This window comes from Hyla sarda, chromosome 1 (genome assembly GCF_029499605.1).
Source record: "Hyla sarda isolate aHylSar1 chromosome 1, aHylSar1.hap1, whole genome shotgun sequence".
Taxonomy (NCBI): domain Eukaryota; kingdom Metazoa; phylum Chordata; class Amphibia; order Anura; family Hylidae; genus Hyla; species Hyla sarda.
The window spans coordinates 529,439,946-529,462,292 of NC_079189.1; the positions used below are offsets into that span (position 1 = coordinate 529,439,946).

The 22,347-nt window shown below is 42.4% G+C and overlaps 1 protein-coding gene across 1 annotated transcript in view; it reads left to right on the forward strand.

The window, feature by feature from the left end:
- FCHO2 (FCH and mu domain containing endocytic adaptor 2) overlaps positions 1–22,347 on the forward strand; it is a 145,574-nt gene that overhangs the window by 49,289 nt on the left and 73,938 nt on the right. The window contains exons 7-8 of the mRNA XM_056539861.1: positions 6,553–6,651; positions 14,928–15,024. Coding sequence (XP_056395836.1) covers positions 6,553–6,651; positions 14,928–15,024 — 196 coding nt within the window. The remainder of the gene's footprint in view (positions 1–6,552; positions 6,652–14,927; positions 15,025–22,347) is intronic.

Sequence of the window (22,347 nt, forward strand, 5' to 3'; positions counted from 1 at the left end):
ATTTAAAAATCTTAATCCTTCCAGTACTTATGAACTTCTGTATGCTTCAGAAAAATGTCTTTTTTCTTTTTGAATTTCCTTTCTGTCTGACCACAGTGCTCTCTGCTGACACCTCTGTCAATGTCGGGAACTGTCCAGAGTAGGAGTAAATCCCCATAGCAAACCTCTCCTCCTCTGGACAATTCCTGACATGGACAGAGGTGTCAGCAGAGAGCACTGTGGTCAGACAGAAAAGAAATTAAAAAAGAAATGAACTTGCTCTGTAGTATACAGCAGCTGATAAGTACTGGAAGGATTAGGATTTTTAAATAGAAGTAAATATATAAATCTGTTTAACTTTCTACCACCAGTTGATTAAAAAAAAATTGTTTTTCCAGTGGAGTACCCCTTTAAATGCTTGAAATTGGCCAAACAATCACTAACAAAATATAAATTTTACAAATATTTTTATAAGAACATGTTTTTCTTGTAAAATAAAGTGTATTTAGTGTTATTTGATATACGTGTATAAGATTACATTTTTTTTTTTTCTATTAATTTGGCCGACGTGTAGATGTGTGTTCTCCATTGTCTGGCTCTGTAACTGTTGTGAAATAGCAACTCCCACCATTCCCAAAAGGCCATTGTTATTGTGAAGAGTACATTTGTAAGTCAGATAGTTACTCTAGGAGAGGACAGTGTTTGTATCTGTAATGTACTACATTGTAAGGGCTGCCAATGTCTGTGAAACAGTGTTTTGGAAGAGGCGATGTGTATCGGAGCCATTGGCAGCTCTGACGTGAACAGGTTGTTATGAGTAATCTGTGCCTGGCACACGTTCAGCCATGCCATCTGGCTCAATGCAAAACACCACACCCCTGTGTATGCTTAATTTTCTATGTAAAATGCTAGAAGAGGTCGACTTGTTCTACCACAGGTTTGGACCATTTGCTGGTTAAGTGACTATAAACTGGTTGCTGCTTTAGTACTGGAAGTTCTAGTGTAATAGGAGCAGAACGACATGTCACCTCTTTTGTTGTTCATCAGACATTCCAGTCTTGGGCAGTCCTAATAGATATAAATACTGCTGCCAGCATTCCAGTATATACTGAACAGGGACATTTCGGTTGGGATTTGTTCTGTTTAACACAGAGCCTCAATAGATGGCAGCCATTGCTGAAACGCTTACTGTGGATAATATGTATTACACATATATCTGGCCTCCCACCCTCTAAAGCAGTTTTTCCCAACTAGCGTGCCTCCAGCTGTTGCAAAACTACAACTCCCAGCATGCCCGGACAGCCTTTGGCTGTCCGGGCATGCTGGGAGTTGTAGTTTTGCAACAGCTGGAGGGCACACTGGTTGGGAAACACTCCTCTAAAGGTCATCTTTATAATTCTAGCATCTGCTCAGTCTATTCATCCGTAGCCTCCTGGTTTAATAGCAGAATACCGGGACTGCAGTAGATGCTGGCATTCAAGTAGAAAGCACCAGTATAGTGCGCAAATATAATTCTCATCTGCAAGGTCTGTCTGAGAACCACTGTAATTGTAGCCATCGGTGTTTGTCAGCCGGTGTCATCCTCTGTTCACATCTGTTATATTTTCACCAGGGATTTTTTTTTTTTTTAAAGAAAACAACAAATTCACTGTAAAAATAGAAGGATACTGTAGCTCTAGATCTTTTGTGCAAGAAAAATAAATTACTTTTTTTTTTTTTTTACTTGGTGAAAGTTAAGGGGTTGGTTTGTTCGTGTGTGTGTGTGTATGTACACTGCTCAAAAAAAAATAAAGGGAACAATTAAATAATACAATGTAACTTCAAGTCAATGATACTTCTGTGAAATCACACTATCCACTCAGAAAGCAACACTGATTGAGAATCAATTTCACATGCTGTTGTGCAAATGGAACAGACAACAGGTGGAAATTATAGGCAATTAGCAGGACACCCCCAATAAAGGAGTGGTTCTGCAGGTGGTGACCACAGACCACTTCCCAGTTCCTATGCTTCTTGGCTGATGTTTTGGTCGCTTTTGAATGCTGGCGGTGCTTTCACTCGAGTGGTATCATGAGACGGAGTCTACAACCCACACAAGTGGCTCAGATAGTGCAGCTCATCCAGGATGGCACATCAATGCAAGCTGTGGCAAGAAGGTTTGCTGTGTCTGTCAGCGTAGTGCCCAGAGTATGGAGGTACTACCAGGGGACAGACCAGTACATCAGGAGACGTGGAGGAGGCTGTAGGAGGGAAACAACCCAGCAGCAGGACCGCTACCTCTGCCTTTGTGCAAGGAGGAGCAGGAGGAGCACTGCCAGAGCCCTGCAAAATGACCTCCAGCAGGCAACAAATGTGCATGTGTTCACTCAAATGGTCAGAAACAGACTCCACACTGAGCACATGTGGCAGAGTCTGGAGACACTGTGTAGAACGTTCTGCTGTCTTCAACATCCTCCAGCATGTCCGGTTTGGCGGTGGGTCAGTAATGGTGTGGGGTGGCATTTCTTTGGGAGGCCGCACAGCCCTCCATGTGCTTGCCATAGGTAGCCTGACTGCCATTATGTACCGAGATGAGATCCTCAGACCATATGCTGGTGTGGATGGTCCTGGGTTTCTCCTAATTCAAGACAATGCTAGACCTCATGTGGCTGGAGTGTGTCAGTAGTTCCTGCAAGAGGAAGGCATTGATGCTACGGACTGGCCCGCCCATTCCCCAGACCTGAATCCGATTGAGCACATCTGGGACATCATGTCTCGCTCCATCCACCAATGCCACGTTGCACCACAGACTGTCCAGGAGTTGGCGGATGCTTTAGTCCAGGTCTGGGAGGACATCCCTCGGGAGACAATCCGCCACCTCATCAGGAGCATGCCCAGACATTGTAGGGAGGTCATACGGGCACGTGGAGGCCACACACACACTACTGGGGCGGGGGGTGCCGCCTGTTCTGGCATACTGGGAGCCGTGGTTTTGCAACAACTGTAGGGCCTCCGTTTGGAGACCACTGTTCTAGTATATAGTGCAGTTTTATCTGTCTTATGCATGTGAGCTCCGTGTCTTGTAGAGGCCACTTTGGAATCTGCAGTGGAATTCCCAGTGAGCCCGCTGACAACAAGGGCGATCCCAGACATTAAGCTGCAGGATGCTGCTGAGATTTGCTGAGGTCGGCACAGTTGCTGTCTCACCCATCATGTTTCCTGCAGGCCTTTTCCTGTTTGCTTGGCTTGCATACGTGTCTTTATATTTGGTAGAGTTATCCCCTTTTTTCATAGATGTCAGTGTTTGCAGCAATAGCAAATGCATTGTATATTGTTTTCAGTGTGATATGTCATTTATTCTATCCTTTTGACTTTAGTGAATATATATATTTTCTATATAAAGGCGGCAGCTTACTGTACGTGCCTAGGGAGAAATGAGCAGCTTTATGGACACAGGAGGATGTAAGGAAGGTGATCCTAAAGGAAACGGTTTGCTTTCAGACATCATTCATCTTAGTACTGAGCTCTATAGTTCATTTATCTGAAATGTTCTACATTAGAGCCATAAGTGCAGGAGAGCTGCTAACAGATGCTAATGTACAGGCTTGTCACATCTAATATATGGAGACTGCAAACACCATGGTGCTATTTTGTTTCATAGAACTCCTATACAGTGCAGAAAGTCTTTATGGTTCCTCCTCTTTAAAGGGGGTACTGCAGTGTAAAAAAAAAGGTTTTCGAATCAACTGGTGCCAGGGAATCATACAGATCTGTAAATTCTATTTAAAAATCTTAATCCTCCCAGTACTTATCAGCTGCTGTATGCTCCAGAGGAAGTTCCCCCCCCCCCAGTATGACCACAGTGCTCTCTGCTGACACCTCTGTCCATGTCAGGAACTGTCCAGAGCAAGAGCAAATCCACATAGGAAACCTCTCCTGCTCTGGACAGTTCCTGACATGGACAGAGGTGTCAGCAAAGAGCACTATGGTCATACTGGAAAGACCAACACAACTTCCTCTGGAGCATACAGCAGCTGATAAGTACTGGAAGGAATAAGATTTTAAAATAGAAGTAATTTTCAAATCTGTTAACTTTCTGACCCCAGTTGATTTGAAAACATTTTTTTCCCACCGTAGTTCCCATTTAATTGTGGAATGGGCATAGATGCATCCACTATCTTAATGTTTTACAGGTTGGACTCTGACTTTTTTTTTTTTTTTTACATACATTGCTCGAATCTACATTGAGTTTACTTAATCTGGTACAGCAATTAAGAATGTATAATGGGTAGTATAGGAATAAAAATAGATTTGACCTGATTATTTCCTATGCAGTATTATAAGTAGCTGTAATCCGACACATGTACTTTTTTTTTTTTTTTGGTACTATAACAGGTGGGAATTTATAAAATACCTCTGAGCAGTAATTCTGAGCTATATTTAAGGGGTACTCCTCTATGTTTAAGAACCCTATCTGCAGGATTGCTGAAGACACCAGAGTACAGTTTTCGTGTATCTCCAGCATTCCCATAGCGTGCAGACACGTCGCTCTGTGCACTGGGGTTATGCTGCAAATCGGCATAATCCACATGTGGCTTTTACTGAGGATTCACACAAACTACTCTCTGTGTTGTATAGGGTGAAATCTGCTGTATATTTGTCCCAAAAAAACACCATGTACAGGTTTCAAATAATCTGCAATAGATGCTGCTTTGTTTTTTTCTGCCATGTTTGATGTACTTTGTAGTTTTTAGGTGCTGCATGGTATGTCTGAACTGGACTCTACTGTCTTTGTTCAGCAGGGCAGAGCGGTCTTTACTTGTATTAATGCATGTTAAATGTTCATTATTTCTTATGTTTTTTTCTTTTAAAGGGGTACTCCGGCCCTTAGCCATCTTATCCCCTATTCAAAGGATAGGGGATAAGATGTCTGATCGCGGGGGTCCTGCCGCCGGGGACCCCCACATTCTCTCATGCAGAAACCCATCTGTTGCAGCTGCACAGAGCTATGTTCGCTCCATGTCTGAAAGGTTACGACTACGGGGTCGGAGTATCGGGACGCCACGACTCTGCCTCCTTGTGACTTCACGCCCCGCCTCCTCAATGCAAGTCTATGGAAGGGGGAATTTTCTAGCCCATTACTTTTATAATAAATGTTTGGCATTAGAAATCTGGTTGCAATGTTTGTGTTGTGTGCTCCCTCTAGTGTCCTTAGGTCATATTGCAGTCATTACAATCTACTTGTGTTTTCTTTTAATATGACATTTCCTGAGCTGTACTGGGTGTATTCTCCTAATGGTTCATGTGGTACTTGGACCACTTGGGCTACCATTTATATTTTAGATCCCCCTTAAAATTGCAAACTTAGTTCTTGGCTGTCAAATTAGTTTTAAAGAGTTTTGGTTTTTAAGTGGAGTTAAAGCAGAGATAAAAGTTAAAGTGCAATAGTTAGCTCAAGAATTTTCAGGAGACTGTCCTCTGTTTTTATATAGAAAACTAAATAAAAATAAACTATGTTGACATTGGTCTTATTTTTCTCCTACTGTACCATGTAATCTGCAGGGAGCACTGCCACCTAGTGGAGCAAATGCACCTTACTTCCTATGTGCACTTCTATTAAAATGCTATAATATATTGCATAAAATTATAAGCCGCATAAAGCCTGCCTGTGTTGTGGAGGATAGCATGTGCCATTTTTGTTTCTTACTTCTTTCTTTTTATAGTTTGTGTGTATTGGTGCATACCAATCTTATACATTTTCTTCTTTTCTCCTCCTGGTTTAATATAAAAAATAAATAGAATGTGTGTATATGTATATTATAATCATAAAGCATAGAACAGCAGCACCACTAATTACAAAGAAACTGACACGTGAAACTGGTGGAAAAAGGATACACAATGTGGGTATTCAGGTAATGCTCATCCAACGGGGATGCTAGGAGATTAAATATAATAGCAATCAAAAGTGTGCAAAAGAAGACAAAAATAGCAATCCTGCACAGGATTTGTCGTCTTTTGCACACTAATGTATATTACAATGGTCATCTGGCTGGGTTCAGACCTCAGTCATATTATGCAAGTTGGCAATGAAGGCTATTACTAATTTCAATACTGACTACTGTGCTCTACAGCAAGCGTGGACTCTGATCATCTATGTTGTGCTAAGCAGCGAAAAATAAGTGTATTCCAATTTTGAGAAGAAAAAATTCTTAGCGACCTCAACAGGAACTGGAATTGTGGCAATTATTCAACACACAGGTCTGGACCAAGTAGGGTGACGGCTGTTTTGCACCCCTCTGTACACAGAGGTGCAGGAAACTGCTGTCGCCTTGTCTGCATCCAGACCTATGTGCTGAATACACTCTACAATTCCTGTTAAGTGCCGCAAGAGTTTGTTCTTCACATCATTGTCTTTCTATGTCTGTCCCTTCACCAACAACCCTCTCAATAGAAGTATTTAATCACTTATCAGGTTGTAGAGGAAGCTTAAAAGCCAGAACTATTTTAGATGGATGTGGTTCTGTAGAGTCATCTTTATTTTGTCAGAAGGATTTACTCCTATTTACGTACTGTGTGGTGAATTGTATTTTTCAGAAGTTTCAGGACATTGAAGAGGCACATCTTGTTCGGGTGAAAGAGATCATTGGCTGCTTCTCCCATTCTGTTAGTGAGGTCCATATTCAGATAGGCCAGGTAAGTTCAATATGATGGTGACTAATAGCTCACCTGATGACAGCAATTGTTTGCACATGTGCAATGTATTTCTCCTAGCATTCACATCCCTAACTAGGATATTTGGTGACACCATCATTGCACGTACCGTATATACTTGAGTATAAGCCGAGTTTAACGCCCCCCCTCGGCTTATACTCGAGTGAGCTCTCCGCCTGTCAAGTGGTCTTCAACCTGCGGACCTCCAGATGTTGCAAAACTACAACTCCCAGCATGCCCGGACAGCCATAGGCTGCAACATTTTGACTGGAAAGCGAGACAAGCAAGTTTTCCAAAAATTAACTACGTAGTAATAATTTTTAAATGGACTACGGGTAGTCAGGTATTTATTAACTGCGACAGTCGCAACTGCGCAAAAAAAAGTCGCAACAGGGTTAAAAATTGACAAAATTTACTCCAGCTCAGACATGGAGCAGAAAAAGCTACTACCAAAGTAAAAAAGGAAAAATTGCTTACGTGAAAGAAAATTATCAACAGGCTGAAACCAGTTGATAAATAAGTCGCACATAAGCAAAAAAAAGTAAAGAAAAAAGTACTAAAATAAGGAATACATAAGCAAACATTGATAAATGTCCCTCATTGTTACTGTTCTTACAAGACAGGTACCAGGCATGTAAATTAAAATCACACAATAAAAAATGCTTTGTGGCTCTGCCTGGTCAGCTCAGGTTTTGCTGTCTTGGTTTCTTGGGGTGCGTTCACACAGCCGTCTGTCCCCGTTTTTTTTTATCCCCGATTCTGTTCTGTTCTTGCAGGCTGTAAACAGATTAAAACCGGTTTAAAAAAAATCTCATTCATGTCAATGGGATTTTTTTACAATCCGTTTACACCCATTTGTACCCTTCTGCACTCATTTCCATTTTTTGATCACAGAAAAAACGGCACATGCTGTATTTTTTCTTCAGTCTAAAAAAACTGAAGAAAAAATGGATACAGTATATTTAACATTGAAGTCTATGGGAAACGGATGAGCCTTTAATGTCATCCCTTTGCATCCGTTTTATCAATTTGTTTTTTTGATCCGCTTTTATTTCTGAGCATGCTCAGAACAAAAAAAAAATTTATGGTTTATTAGCTGAACAAAAATGGATAACATCCATTTGCATATATTATAGTCCATTTTTTTTTTTTTTAAGTCTGTTTTTATTTTGACGGGAAAAGAACGGGACGGGTCTAGACGGCTGTGTGAATACAGCCTTACAAGTCTAAGAAGAAGCCAAGACATTGAAACTTGAGCCAAACAGTCAGATGATAAGGTTTTGGCTAATGGACAAAATTAGCATCATACAAATCCTGGTTTTAAAAACTTTGGGGGAGATTTCTCAAAACCTGTGCAGAGGAAAGGTTGCCCAGTTGCCCATAGCAACCAATCAAATCGCTTCTTTCAGTTTTCAGAGGCCTTGTTAAAAAGGAAAGAAGGGATCTGATTGGTTGCTATGGGCAACTGTGCAACTTTTTCTCTGGACAGGTTTTGATAAATCTCCCTCTTTGTATTTAAAGAGTACATATTGTTTGCTAAACCTCTCACATGTCAGAAGTTTATATCGACTGAAGACTATTGATAATGGTTCTTATCTGCAGACACATTCTGTGTTTTGATGGGGGGCTGGGTGCTTAAACCCCCACTGTTAGCTAAAATGAAGAAGCAGGAGCACTCTGATGCATGCACGGTGCCCTATCATTTGCGTCTTCAGGAAGCTGAAGCAAGGGGTATATGGACTTGCCATAAGTCTCATAGGCAGGGGTCAAGTACTGGGGAAAAAGTGAGGGAGCTCACCCGAGATTTCCACTCAAGTGCTGGTCCTGCAGGACTCCTGCTAATGGGAACAGTGTTCCTGCTGTGGAAAAAGTGCAGGAACTCCGTTCTCATGCGTTCCTGCAGGACTTGAGCCCTGCTTATAGGTGTTTAGTGTAAATCCATATCCATCTTACTGAGCTGTGCAAAGCAGAGATGAAGGGGCACAGCCGAGCACTTCTGCCTTTTCATTTTACAAATCGATGGAGGTGTCGGCACCTGGACCACCACTGATACAATTCTGACTTTTCACTACGACATCCTAGAAGTTTGGTTAAATGATAGGTACACTTAAAGGGGTACTCCGGTGGAAAACGTTTTGTTTTTTTAACCCGTACAGGACCTGGGGCGTATGGATACGCCTTCTGTACCTGGGTCTTAAGGACCCAGGGCGTACCCGGGAATTTCGGTCCCCGCCGCGCGCCGGGGATATCGATCAGCAGGCACCCCGTGCAAATGCCCAGGGGGGGTCATCAGACCCCCCCATGTCGGCGATCGGCGCAAATCGCAAGTGAATTCACACTTGCGATTTGCGCCGATTCCGGGTCATTCGGGTCAATGGTGACCCGGTGACCCGGAATAGAAGGGGGATCGCGGTTGTCTAAGACACCCACAATCCCCCTGTAGCCATAGGAGTGAGGTGGCAGAGGTGCCACCCCTCCTATCTCTGCTATTGGTGGTCTAGACGCGACCACCAATAGCAGATTAGGGGCCGTGGGGGTTTACTTTCATTTTCCCCGTTCTGCCCACCCACAATAGGCGGGGCAGGACGGGGACCGAACGCCGAAGATCCACTTACCCGTCGGTGGAAGCTGCGGGATCGGATCAGCGGCGGTGATCGGCCCGGGCGGCGATGTCGTGCAGCAGAAGAGGACGGCTCCCTGGATCCGACGGAAGCCGGTAAGTTGCCTAGCAACATCTAGAGGGCTACAGTCTGAGACAGTAGCCCTCCAGATGTTGCAAAACTACAACTCCCAGCATGCCCAGACAGCTGCTGGGCATGGTGGGAGATGCAGTTTTGCAACAGCTGGAGGTCTACAGTTTAGAGACCACTGCACAGTGATCTCTATACTGTAGCACTCTAGATCTTGCAAAACTACAACTCCCTGCATGCCCACATAGCTGTTTGCTGTCTGTTCATGCTGGAATTTGTAGTTTTGCAACATCTGGAGGTCCACAGTTTGGAGATCACAGTGCAGTGGTCTCTATCTGTAGCCCTCCAGATGTTGCAAAACTGCAAATCCCAGCATGCCGAAACAGCTGTCTCTGCATGCTGGGAGTTGTAGTTGCGATCCCTCCAGCTGTTGCATAACTAGATCTCCCAGCATGCCCTTCGGCGATCAGTAAATGCTGGGAGTTGTAGTTTTGCAACAGCTATAGGCACACTGGTTGGAAAATACGGAGTTGGGTAACAGAACCTAACTGAAGGTTTTCCAACCAGTGTGCCTCCAGCTGTTGCAAAACTACAACTCCCAGCATGCACGGTCTGTCAGTACATGCTGGGAGTTGTAGTTTTGAAACAGCTGAAGGTTTGCCCCCCCATGTGAACGTACAGGGTACATTCACATGGGCGGGTTTACAGTAAGTTTCCTGCTTCAAGTATGAGCTGCGGCAAACTTTTTGCCGCAGCGCAAATTTCTAGCGGGAAGCTCACTGTAACCCGCCAGTGTGACTGTACCCTAAAAACACTACACTAACACATAATAAAGGGTAAAACACTACACATACACCCCCTTACACTGTCCCCCCAATAAAAATGAAAAATGTATTGTACGGCAGTGTTTCCAAAACGGAGCCTCCAGCTGTTGCAAAACAACAACTCCCAGCATTTCCGGACAGCCACTGACTGTCCAGGCATGCTGGGAGTTTAGCAACAGCTGGAGACACCCTGTTTGGGAATCACTGGCGTAGAATACCCCTATGTCCACCCCTATGCAATCCCTAATTTAGTCCTCAAATGCGCATGGCGCTCTCACTTCAGAGCCCTGTCGTATTTCAAGGAAACAGTTTAGGGCCACATATGGGGTATCTCCGTAATCTGGAGAAATTGAGTTACAAATTTTGGGGGGGTTTTTCTCCTTTTACCCCTTATGAAAAGGAAAAGTTGGGGGCTACACCAGCCTGTCAGTGTAAAAAAAATTTAAATTTTACACTAACATGCTGGTGTTGTCCTTTACTTTTTATTTTCACAAGTGTTAAAAGGAAAAAAGCCCCCCAAAATTTGTAACGCAATTTCTCCTGAGTACAGAAATACCCCATATGTGGGCGTAAAATGCTCTGCGTGCGCACAACAAGGCTCAGGAGTGAGAGCGCACCATGTACATTTGAGGCCTACATTGGTGATTTGCACAGGGGTGGCTGATTTTACAGGGGTTCACACATAAACACAAAAAAATAAATACCCACATGTGATCCCATTTTGGAAACTACACCCCTCACGGAAAGTAACAAGGGGTATAGTGAGCCTTTACACCCCACAGGTGTTTGACGAATTTTGATGGAAAAATGAAAAAAAAAAACATTTTTTACAAAAATGCTGGTGTTACCCAAAATTTTTCATTTTCACAAGGAAACATAGGAAAAAAGCCCCTCAAAATTTGTAACCCCATTTTTTCTGAGTAAGAGCATACCCCATATGTGGATGTAAAGTGCTCGGCGGGCGAACTACAATGCTCAGAAGAGAAGGAGCACCATTGGGATTTTGAAGAAAAAATTTGTCCGGAATTGAAGGCTACGTGTGTTTACAAAGCCCCATAGAGCCAGAACAATGGAACCCCCCACATATGACCCAATTTTGGAAACTACACCCCTCACGTAATGTAATAAGGAGTACAGTGAGCATTTGCGCACCACAGGTGTCTGACAGATTTTTGGAACAGTGGTCCGTGAAAATGAAAAATGTAATTTTTCATTTGCACAGCCCACTGTTTCAAAGATCTGTCAAACACCAGTGGGTTGTGAATACTCACTGCACCCCTTATTAAAATCTGTGGGTGGTGTAGTTTCCAAAATGGGGTCACGTGGGGGGGTCCACTGTTCTGGCACCACGGGGGGGGCTTTGTAAACGCACATGGCCCCCGACTTCTATTCCAACCAAATTCTGTCTTCAAAAGCTCAATTGCGCTCCTTCTCTTCTGAGCATTGTAGTGCGCCAGCAGATCACTTGATGTCCACACATTGGGTATTTCCATACTCAGAAGAAATGGGGTTACAAATTTTGGGGGTCATTTTCTACCCCTTGTAAAAATATAAAATGTGGGGGAAAACCAGCAATTTAGTGAACAAAAATTTTTTTTTTCATTTACACATCCGACTTTAGCAAAAAGTCGTCAAACATCTGTGAGGTTTTAAGGCTCACTGTACCCCTTGATGTGTTCCTTGAGGGGTGTAGTTTCTAAAATAGTATGCCATGTTTTTTTTTTTGCTGTTCTGGCACCATAGGGGCTTCCTAAATGCGACATGCCCCACAAAAACCATTTCAGAAAAACTCACTCTCCAAAATCCCATTGTCGCTCCTTCCCTTCTGAGCCCTCTACTGCGCCCGCCGTACACTTGACATACCCATATGAGGTATTTCCTTACTCATGGGCTACACATTTTAGGAAGATTTCTCTCCTTTTACCCCTTGTAAAAATTCAAAAGCTGGGTCTACAAGAACATGCCAGTGTAAAAAATGAAGATTTTGAATTTTCTCCTTCAATTTGCTGCTATTCCTGTGAAACACCTAAAGGGTTAACAAACCTTTTGAATGTCATTTTGAATACTTTGGGGGGTGCAGTTTTTATGATGGGGTCATTTTTGGGGTATTTCTAATAAGAAGGCCCTTCAAATCCACTTCAAATCGGAACTGGTCCCTGAAAAATTTAGATTTTGAAAATTTTGTGAAAAATTAGAAAATTGCTGCTGAACTTTGAAGCCCTCTGGTGTCTTCCAAAAGTAAAAACTTGTCAACGTTATGATGCAAACATAAAGTAGACATGTTGTATATGTGAATCAATATATAATTTATTTGGAATATAAATTTTCCTTATAAGCAGAGAGCTTCAAAGTAAACAAAATGCTAAATTTGGAATTTTTCACCAAGAAACCATGCAAGTATCGACAAAATTTTACCACTAACGTAAAGTAGAATATGTCACGAAAAAACAATCTCGGAGTCAGAATGAAAGGTAAAAGCATCCCAGAGTTATTAATGCTTAAAGTGACAGTGGTCAGATGTGCAAAAAATGGCCGAGTCCTACAGTGAAAATTGGCTGGGTCCTTAAAGGGTTAAATTGGTGCCAGAAAGTTAAACAGATTTGTAAATTACTTCTATTAAAAATTCTTAATCCTTCCAGTACTTATTAGCATCTGTATACTACAGAGAAAATTCTTCACAGTGCTCTCTGATGACATCTCTGTCCATTTTAGGAACTGTCCAGAGCAGCATATGTTTGCTATGGGGATTTTCTCCTACTCTGGACAGTTCTTAAAATGGACAGAGAGCTCTGTGTTCTAAAAAGATAAGAATTTCCTCTGTGGTATTCAGCAGCTCATAAGTACTGGAAGGATTACGATTTTTTAATAGAAGTAATTTACAAATATGTTTAACTTTCTGGCACCAGTTGATTTAAAAAAAAAAAAAAAAAAAAAAAGGTTTTCCACCGGAGTACCCCTTTAAAATAGCGGGATATGAGCTGAGAGAAAAAAATAAAAAATACTGCAAGCAGCTCAAATCCTTTAAACAGACAGACACCAGATAGAAACCAATCGGACTCTATTAAAATTCTATAGGATCAGGGATCAGTAAGGACCCGGTTGTGTTCATTCTGCAACGGACCGTCCAGCTTAATTTTTAATTTTAATGTATGGACTCTGCAACGGAGCTCCAACATGCATGTGAACTTGGCAAGAGGCAGAAACATCTGAACTCAAAGGTTTCTTACATATTCCCCAAGGAGTTGTATAGCTGCTGTTTCCACCCTATTTCAGATGCCTGTGTCTAGATCAGTGGTCTCAAACTGTGGTACCTGCAGCTTGGACCGGCTGATGCGGTGTCGTGTATCTGTAGTTCAGTGGTTCAGAGATTTGCTTTGTATATGGAGCTATGATGACATGGCAGGAAGAGTAATTAAGATTGACATTACTCTTTACCTATAGGTGTGGATGTAACCTCTGGATATTAGCAATAATTGTACCGCACAGAGGACATTTGTATGTCTTAGAGGACCATTTAGTCTCCTTAGGGATTAATAAAATCTGGTTTGGCCAGTCTTGGATCATTTGATCCTCCTGAGGGTAATGTCATCTGACTGCTTAACCCTATAGCATCGGCAGGACTTACAGCCAGAAAGTACACTATAAGCAAGGCTTCAAGGCCCTAAATGAGGGGCACACCAAGCGTTTCTATGTTATCTTTTCTTCTGTGTTTGTCCTGCTATTTTGTGTTCGCATACTCTACTTGACTTGTGCTGTTTATCCACACTTGGCTCCATATATCTGTAAACTTTTTGTATAATCCCTGATCCTTTTTGTAATATCTTGATACTGTATATTTAAATCCCCTGATGAACCGTTGTATATTATCAGTTACACGGGGAAACGCGTAGGGATATACAGGTGTTCATCATTGGAGAATTATATATTTTTAGTGTAATTAGTGCTTTGATCATGCTGTCATAAGGTTTTAAAGGTGTACTCCGCCCCTAGACATGTTATCCCCTATTCAAAGGATGGGGGATAAGATGTCAGATCGCCGGGATCTCCGCTGCATCACACCGCTATCATTACTGCACAGAGCGAGTTCGCTCTGTGCGTAATGACGGGCGATACAGGGGACGGAGCAGTGTGATGTCATGGCTCCGCCCCTCGTGACATCACGGCCTTCCCCCTTAATGCAAGTCTACTCCCATAGACTTGTATTGAGGGGCAGGCAGTGATGTCACGAGTGGCGGAGCCGTGACGTAACTATGCTCCGGCCCCTGTATTGCCAGTCATTACGCACAGAGCGAACTTGCTCTGTGCAGTAATGATAGCGGGGTGCCGTAGCGGAGATCCCGGGGGACCCCAGCAGCGGCACCGTGGCGATCTGACATCTTATTAGGGGATAAGATGTCAGATCGCCACGGTGCCGCTGCTGGGGTCCCCCGGGATCTCCGCTACGGCACCCCGCTATCATTACTGCACAGAGAGATAGGGGATAAGATGTCTAGGGGCGGAGTACACCTTTAAGACTTTAATAAATTGTTATATTCGCTTCATGAGTTGTTGTTAATGGTCTCAAACTTTGGCCCTCCATATGTTGCAAAACTTCAACTCCCAGCATGCCCGGACAGCCGTTGGCTGTCCGGGCATGCTAGGAGTGGAAGTTTTGCAACATCTGGAGGGCCACAGTTTGAGACCACGAGTCTAGATTAATAGGCATTATTACACTAACAGACTCTTTGCTATCATGTATTTCCAGGTTCATGAAGACTTTATAAATAACATGGAGAACATCACGGTGGATAGTTTACTGGAGAGGTTTGCAGAGTCGAAGGGCACTGGGAAGGAAAGACCCGGTGAGTGCAGCTTTCTGTTACCTGTATACACATGAGTGGATGAGTCCTCGCTCGTATCTCTGTGTGACAGGTCATGTAGAGCTGGGTGAAATGCCGCGTGTCACTGTTGTGGTAATTCTCACATGGTTTCAGAGACTGTCGAATGTCGTGCCTGCTTGAATTGGGAACCACATGTTGTTTCTCCCTCCTCCCTCGATGTGTCAATGTTTATCTGATGGGAGACTGTTCTGTATGCCCAGTCAGGCTACTGCTATTAGGAGAGACACGCAAGTCTTCTTCCACTTCTCCCAATCTCTGTTGTCATTCCATGAACTTCACTAAAATAAAGTTTTGAAGCAGAAGTAAGACTTTGTACTCATGAAAACGTTTCGTGACAGGAGGTTTACGAAGTAGCATCACTTTTAACCATTGATGCACCTACCTCTCCAAACTAGTCACTGCATCCAGATCCATTGCATATTGGCAAATTTTTTTTTTCTTTACTTAACAAAGGCTTGGGTACATAGTTTAGAAAGTTGCCTAGAAAAGGGGGGGTGACTATGAGGAGTTAGAAGATGCTGCAGGTCTGTAATTGGCACAAAGTACTGATCTAATATTAATCAGACCCCGACCAATGATAAGAACAAGTAGAGAGAAGCAGCAGCCCCTTGCATTGTCTGCTTGCTATATTTTTTCGAAAATAGTTTTTATTAAAGGGGTTATCCAGGAAAAAAAAAATATATATATATATAATCAACTGGCTCCATAAAGTTATACAGATTAGTAAATTACTTCTATTAAAAAATCTTAATCCTTTCAGTACTTATGAGCTGCTGAAGTTGAGTTGTTCTTTTCTGTCTAAGTGCTCTCTGATGACACCTGTCTCGGGAACTGTCCAGAGTAGAAGCTAATCCCCATAGAAAACCTCTTCTACTCTGTGCAGTTCCCGAGACAAGCAGAGATGTCAGCAGAGAGCACTGTTGCCAGACAGAAAAGAACAACTCAACTTCAGCGGCTGATAATTATTGGAAGGATTAAGATTTTCTAATAGAAGTAATTTTACAAATCTGTAGAAGAAAAAAGGGATTACTCAGTCCTCAGCAAACTAACCCAAAATTAGGAAACCTGATGGATGGTTCAAAAGATGGAAAAAGTGCAGATTTCCAGATCTAATTTAAATATAATTTATTGTATACATAAAATAAATATGGAAAATATATATGTATTACAGCCGCAGGGCCCTACGGCTATATAGGTAATGAAATGTATGCCTGGAGAGAGAGTAAGATATATAATGATATAACCAGATTTTTTGTAAATGGATTATATAATCTATAAAAATGATAACAAAAAGCAATATATGAAATTGACAATTCCTGATTGTATCAGGAAATATTGGGACCGGTCCTGTAAAGAAAAATATAGCACAAGTCCTGTAAAAGAAAGGTAGCACAAGTCCTATTGAAAAAATGCAACAAAGTAATCGTTCCCAGTTATTTCAAGAAATTGTAGCCTGTCCTACGGGTAGATAAATTGTAACAAAAGTCCTGGTAGAAGAAGAAAAAAAAAAGTGATAAAAAAACCTTTGTATAATGAATAGCAGCAAGCAGAGTTCCATGTGAGGAGCGCCAATAACGGGGTTAACACATTAGGAGCCTGGCAGTCCGGCTGTTGGCATTTGCCGGTAAGCGATTCCTGAAAATGAATGTCACAGGCACTGTGTGCCACTCACCCACTCAACGCAATGCCGAAGGTCCCGGAGGTGTTGACTTCTTGCTCTAGCTGGAAGTGGCGAAGGCACAAGCAAGTGCGATCGCTCGCTGCCGCGAGCTCCCCGCGTGTAACGTGGATCGTGGGTGGTCACGTGACGCAGTTTTCAGTCAGCTGATCAGATGAATTTTTCACTTGCACAGGCTCCGTAAGGTAACTCCAAGTTGGAGTGATATAGGCTCCGAGGTGTTTCCACACGGGTGAAGTGATTGCTAAGATTCAGCAAATCCAATGCAGCGGATCCGATACTCCAGAATGTCCATTAATGTGGCAACATAGGATTAAATCCGGCAGTAAAGAGTTATATCCAATATGGGGGCAAAGTTACCCAGGTTAGTATCCATTGGGTTTGCAATGGATTTGTAAAGGATGAGAGATAAAATTAAATAAAATAAAAAATAAAATAAAAAGTCTCTCCAGGGTTATTTAAAAGGAAACCGTATATAGATCGGTCTAAACGTAGGTCTAAATATACCAAACGTGTTTCGGGGTATATAGCTCAACATGAGCCGTTCAAAAACCCCTTCCTCAGTGGTCAGTAACATTGCAATAATAATGCACAAACCTTAAAAAAAAAAAAAAAAAAAAAATATTAAAATTAATACCTCCTCTGCCTTTCCTTTACACCCTACAGAAAGTTCTGAGGTGATTTTTCATTTGTGCAAAATTTGTCAAAGTTTATGTGCCTTTTTAATAAAAAATTGACACAAATGAGCCAAAAACAGCAAAAAGAAGGTTGTGAAGTGGCTGCACACAGACACATACTGATACATCTCCACCCCAATAGTCCTGTAAGACTGGTGTGGTTCTCTGTGGCGGCCATTGTTTCTGTGATGCTTTGTCTGTGGGGTGGTGCGGCCCAGAGCCAGGGGCTTGGTCGGACAGCAGTGGGGCTGCCTGGCCACTGGGTTTCTCCCCCTGTGGGCATGATGTCTAGGAGGCAGTGGTTGCTGCCCAGCGCTACGTCAGTGTCAGGTTAGGGACCCACCCTGACTAGGTGGCCTTGACGTGGTGAGTGGGCTTGTACTTTTTGATCAAATTGTATACTAACAACCTGTTTTTGAAATTATGCTGAGAAGCAAGTCGATCAAAATACAAATGGTGGATGTGCGGCTATGTTTCTCTATTTGTGTTGATCAATTACAATGTATATGGCAAGTCTGAATAGACTGGTATCGCCCCATGCATACACAATGTTAGTCTTTGTACAATACAGGTCTGCCTGAGAATCCTAACTGCTGCCAAAGCAGCCCTGCTTATGGGTGAGACTTTGTCCATACGTATTATGGGTGAGACACATACAGCGAAGAAATATGACTAAGCACTGCAGGTGTGAACTAGGCTTGATTATACACTTAAATCACTTCTATTTAAAAGTCTTAACCCTTCCAGTATGTATCAACTGCTGTATACTGCAGATATACTACAGAGAAATTTGTGAAGTTCTTTCCAGTCTGACAAGAGTGCTCTCTACTGACACCTCTGTCCATGTCAGGAACTGTCCAGAGCAGGAGAGGTTTTCTATGGGGATATGATTCTAATCTGGACAGTTCCTGACATGGACAGAGGTGTCAGCAGAGAGCACTGTTGTCAGACAGAAAAGAAATTCACAAATTTCTCTGTTTTATACAGTAGCTAATAAGTACTGGAAGGGTTAAGATTTTTTAAATAGAAGTCATTTACAAATCTGTTTAACTTTCAGACACCAGTCGATTTAAAAACATTTATTTTCTACTTTTTTCCACCGGAGTTCCACTTTAATAGCCACTTAGCAGACCTACTTTGACAGCACTCGTGTATCTCTTCCATAGAGATAAATGGAGGGGCGTGTCAGTCACCACTTCAACAGTAATCCATGTATGGAGCGGAGGTCTCTGCGTGTATAGGGAGAGCTGGGGTGTCAGCTAGGAGATCGCAGGGGGTCCCAGTGGTCGGCCCTCCTGTGATTAGACACTTAAAAGGAATACATTCTTATGTACTGGAGTTCCCCTTTAATTATGCAACATGTTCAATTACGAGATTTGATGCAAATTTTCGCCATTGACTTAAATAGGAAAGACAAAATCTTCAATAATCTGCAGTTTAATTTATTGTTGGAAATCTTAAACCAATTTTTTTTTCTTCTTTATCCAGAATGCAGTGGTAAATCTGCAACAATGCAAGATAGTTTATCACTGCAGATCTTGGGTATTGAGTATCAGCTATGTGTGAACATAACCCTAAAGCAGTGTTTCACATAGTCTGCTCCAGCTGTTGTGAAATTACAACCCAACCACCCCCCCCCCCCTCCCCAGCATGCCCGGAGAGCATATGGCTGTCCTGAATGCTGGAAGGTGTAGTTTTGCACCAGCTGGAGGCACACTGGTTGAGAAACAGTGCCCTAAAGAATATACTTATTATAAATAATCTCTATTTATTTACTCATTGGAATGTCACACCAAAAAACCCCCGAAAGCACATACTTAATACATGCTTAAAGGAAAACGGTCACCCGTTCACCCGCACTATAATACGATACACCGGGTTATAGTGCGGGTGAACAGGAGACTGATGCGGGGTCTGGGACTGCTATACCTACCTGCATTCCGGAGCCCCGATCCCCTGAAGGTCCCCCTCTTCCAGCGCTGACTTGCGCTCTGGGGGCAGGCCTGCCGACTAGATTTAAATATTCATAAGCGCTGGTCACGTGAGCGCTCGTGCCTACTGAAGAGGGCGACCTTCAGGGGATCGGGGCTCCGGAATGCAGGTAGGTATAGCAGTCCCAGACCCCGCATCAGTCTCCTGTTCACCTGCACTATAACCCGGTGTATCGGGTTATAGTGTTGGTGACCATTTTCCTTTAATATTGTATTCCCCCTACCTGTGGCTCTCCAGCTGTTGCAACAAAACTACAATTCCCATCATGCCCTATGATGGGAGTTGTAGTTCTGCAAAAGCATGAGAGCTACTACTTTATAGTAGTTGTTTATAAGGTAAGTTGGTCACTAGTCAAGCTATGTAAGGGTGTTTGTCTAATAGGGTGTGTGTGTTGCGTGGCTGTGAAAGACTCGCTTGTTCAGTCCTTGGTGAGTAGATCTAACTCTGTAACAGTTCATCTGGGAATACAGGTGTATTGTTTGTCTATATGGCATTTTAAATCCATCGAGGCTCTTGATCTGGAAAGCTTGTATAAAAATCCTGAAAAATAGCTTGATTGTGTACTCCCAGCACTGCCCTTTACTGACCCAGCTTTAACATTGCACAGCTAAGAGCAGTCATTTGTTTTGACAGCAGAATTAATTGAGGCTAAAACATTAGAAATTCCACTTGTATCAAGCTGTTCATTAGGAATTGCTCTCTGGCTTTAGTGCTGTCAGAAAAATAAAATGTCCCACTCTGATTAAATAGCAGAATGATGGCCGGTCCACTGAATTTCCAGAGAGAGGTTGAATAAACTTTCTACTGCGGAAACGATTGCGAAGTGACACGCTGCAGGAGGGGGGTCACGATGTGCACTGATATCCAGCTGGGCTGTCAGCTGGCACCATGCCAGGCACGCAAAGCCTTGCCACTCACTGTGGCATGGGAAGCGCACACAGGAGTTGTGAAAAGAGCCTCTCAGGCTCTCCGTGCTGTTAGAAAATAATGTTTCATTTTTCTGACTGTATTGAAAATACTGAAACAAGCTACCTTTATTCCATGGTAGCTACTCGACCGATGTTGCATGCTTTGTCGGCATTACTACTTGCTTCCACACTATCAAGTGCAAGCAACTAGTAACGCACCCATAGATGAAGCATGTGCATTTGTTACCTGTTCTGTATCATAGTTTTATCAACAAGTGATGATGGCTGGATTGTACATATATGATGGTAATGGGTATTGGTCTCATGACTTCATCATCCTTTAGGGGCATACTTTGCAAATTTAAAAAAATTGCGTAACACAGCAGCGCATGTATCATTAGGAACAGAGAAACTGAAAGCAGTCAATACGATTCTGACCATTAAAACAGAGAGGCAGAGGCGATTCTGACCATAATGATCTTTCTGAAAAGACCTGTGTTAAGAGACAAACAGGAACTGTTGGCCACCAATAGATATATATATATAGTAATGTACGAAGTTTATTCCAAAATAAAAGGTTTCAAGAAAATGGCTGGTTTTGTGGTCCATTACCCCCTTCATCAGATTAATAACTAATCATATCAAGGAGGATGTTTTCCTGAAACCAATAATTGCTTCATAACCTTTTATTTTTAAATAAACTTCTTACTCTTATATGTTTAATGGACCTCATCCATTGGAGTGCAGAGGAATTAGAGAGTCTTTTTGTCTTTCAACACGGATCTTCTGCAGGAGTATGGAAAGGCCGAAGGAGATCGGTTTTGCCACTGTTCCACCTGTGTTCTTTTGTTCAGTTGTCAAAAGTCTTGGGATACACTTTGTTAGGGTGCATGCACACCACATTTTTGCAATACAGTTCCTGTATCAGGTTTTTGATGAAAAACGGATTCCTCAAAACCAGACTAAACTGTATCAAAACGTGTGTACAATTTTTAACCCATATACGGTTGAAAACCGTATACGGTTTGAAAAATTATGTCCGGTTGCATCCGGTTTTTAAGAAAAAAATACGTTTTTAACTTTCCCCTCCATTTTGAATAAAGTTTCACTTGTTTGATTGAAATTCCAAGAAAAAACTGAGCAAAGTCAAAAACCGTATGGTGAAAACCGGATGGAACCGTACGCACATACAGTTCCCATTGACTCCCATGTTAAAAAAAAAAAAAAAAAGTATACGGTTTAATACAGTTTTTCACCCGGACCAAGAAACGTGGTAGACTACGGTTTTGGGTATGGGTAAAAAACTGGGCAAAACAGTATGGGATGCAAAACGGACTAAACCGGATGATGCGGTTGACATACGGTTTACAATGTTAAGTCAATGCATACGGTTTTCTATACGGTTCCATACGGTTTTTAACTTGAAACCGTATATGGGAACTGTATACGTGGTGTGCATGCACCCTTACAAGGTTTCTCATTTCCAAATCGTTGTGGATGATGGCACTCTTTCACGTGATATTCCTTTATATGTTGCAATACTTTTGGTTGATATTTGGCGGTCCTCCGTGAATATGTCAGGGATGGCTTTTACATTTGGAGGCACAGAGACAAACAGTCCTTCACTAAGTTTCTCACTTTCAACACCAAAATCTTTTGTATTATCTGCTTTTCCATGAATTTGCAAAGCTTAAACTGTGATTTAGAAAAATGTTTAAATATAGTGAAAGTATTTGAAAAATAAAACATAAGTCTTATATAATTTCTTAAATTACACTACATGCTCATAATGAAATATTTGGACTGTTTGGCAGGTCTTCTGTGTAAAGTGTTAAAGGGGTACCCTGCTGCCCCAGCATTCAGAACATTTCGTTCCGAACGCTTGGAGCGGGCGGCAGGGGCCGTGACATCATGACTACGCCCCACTTGACGTCATGCCACACTCCCTCAATGCAAGTCTATGGGAGGGGGCATGGCGACCATCACGCCCCCTCCTATTGACTTGCATTGAGGGGGTGTGGTGTGAGAA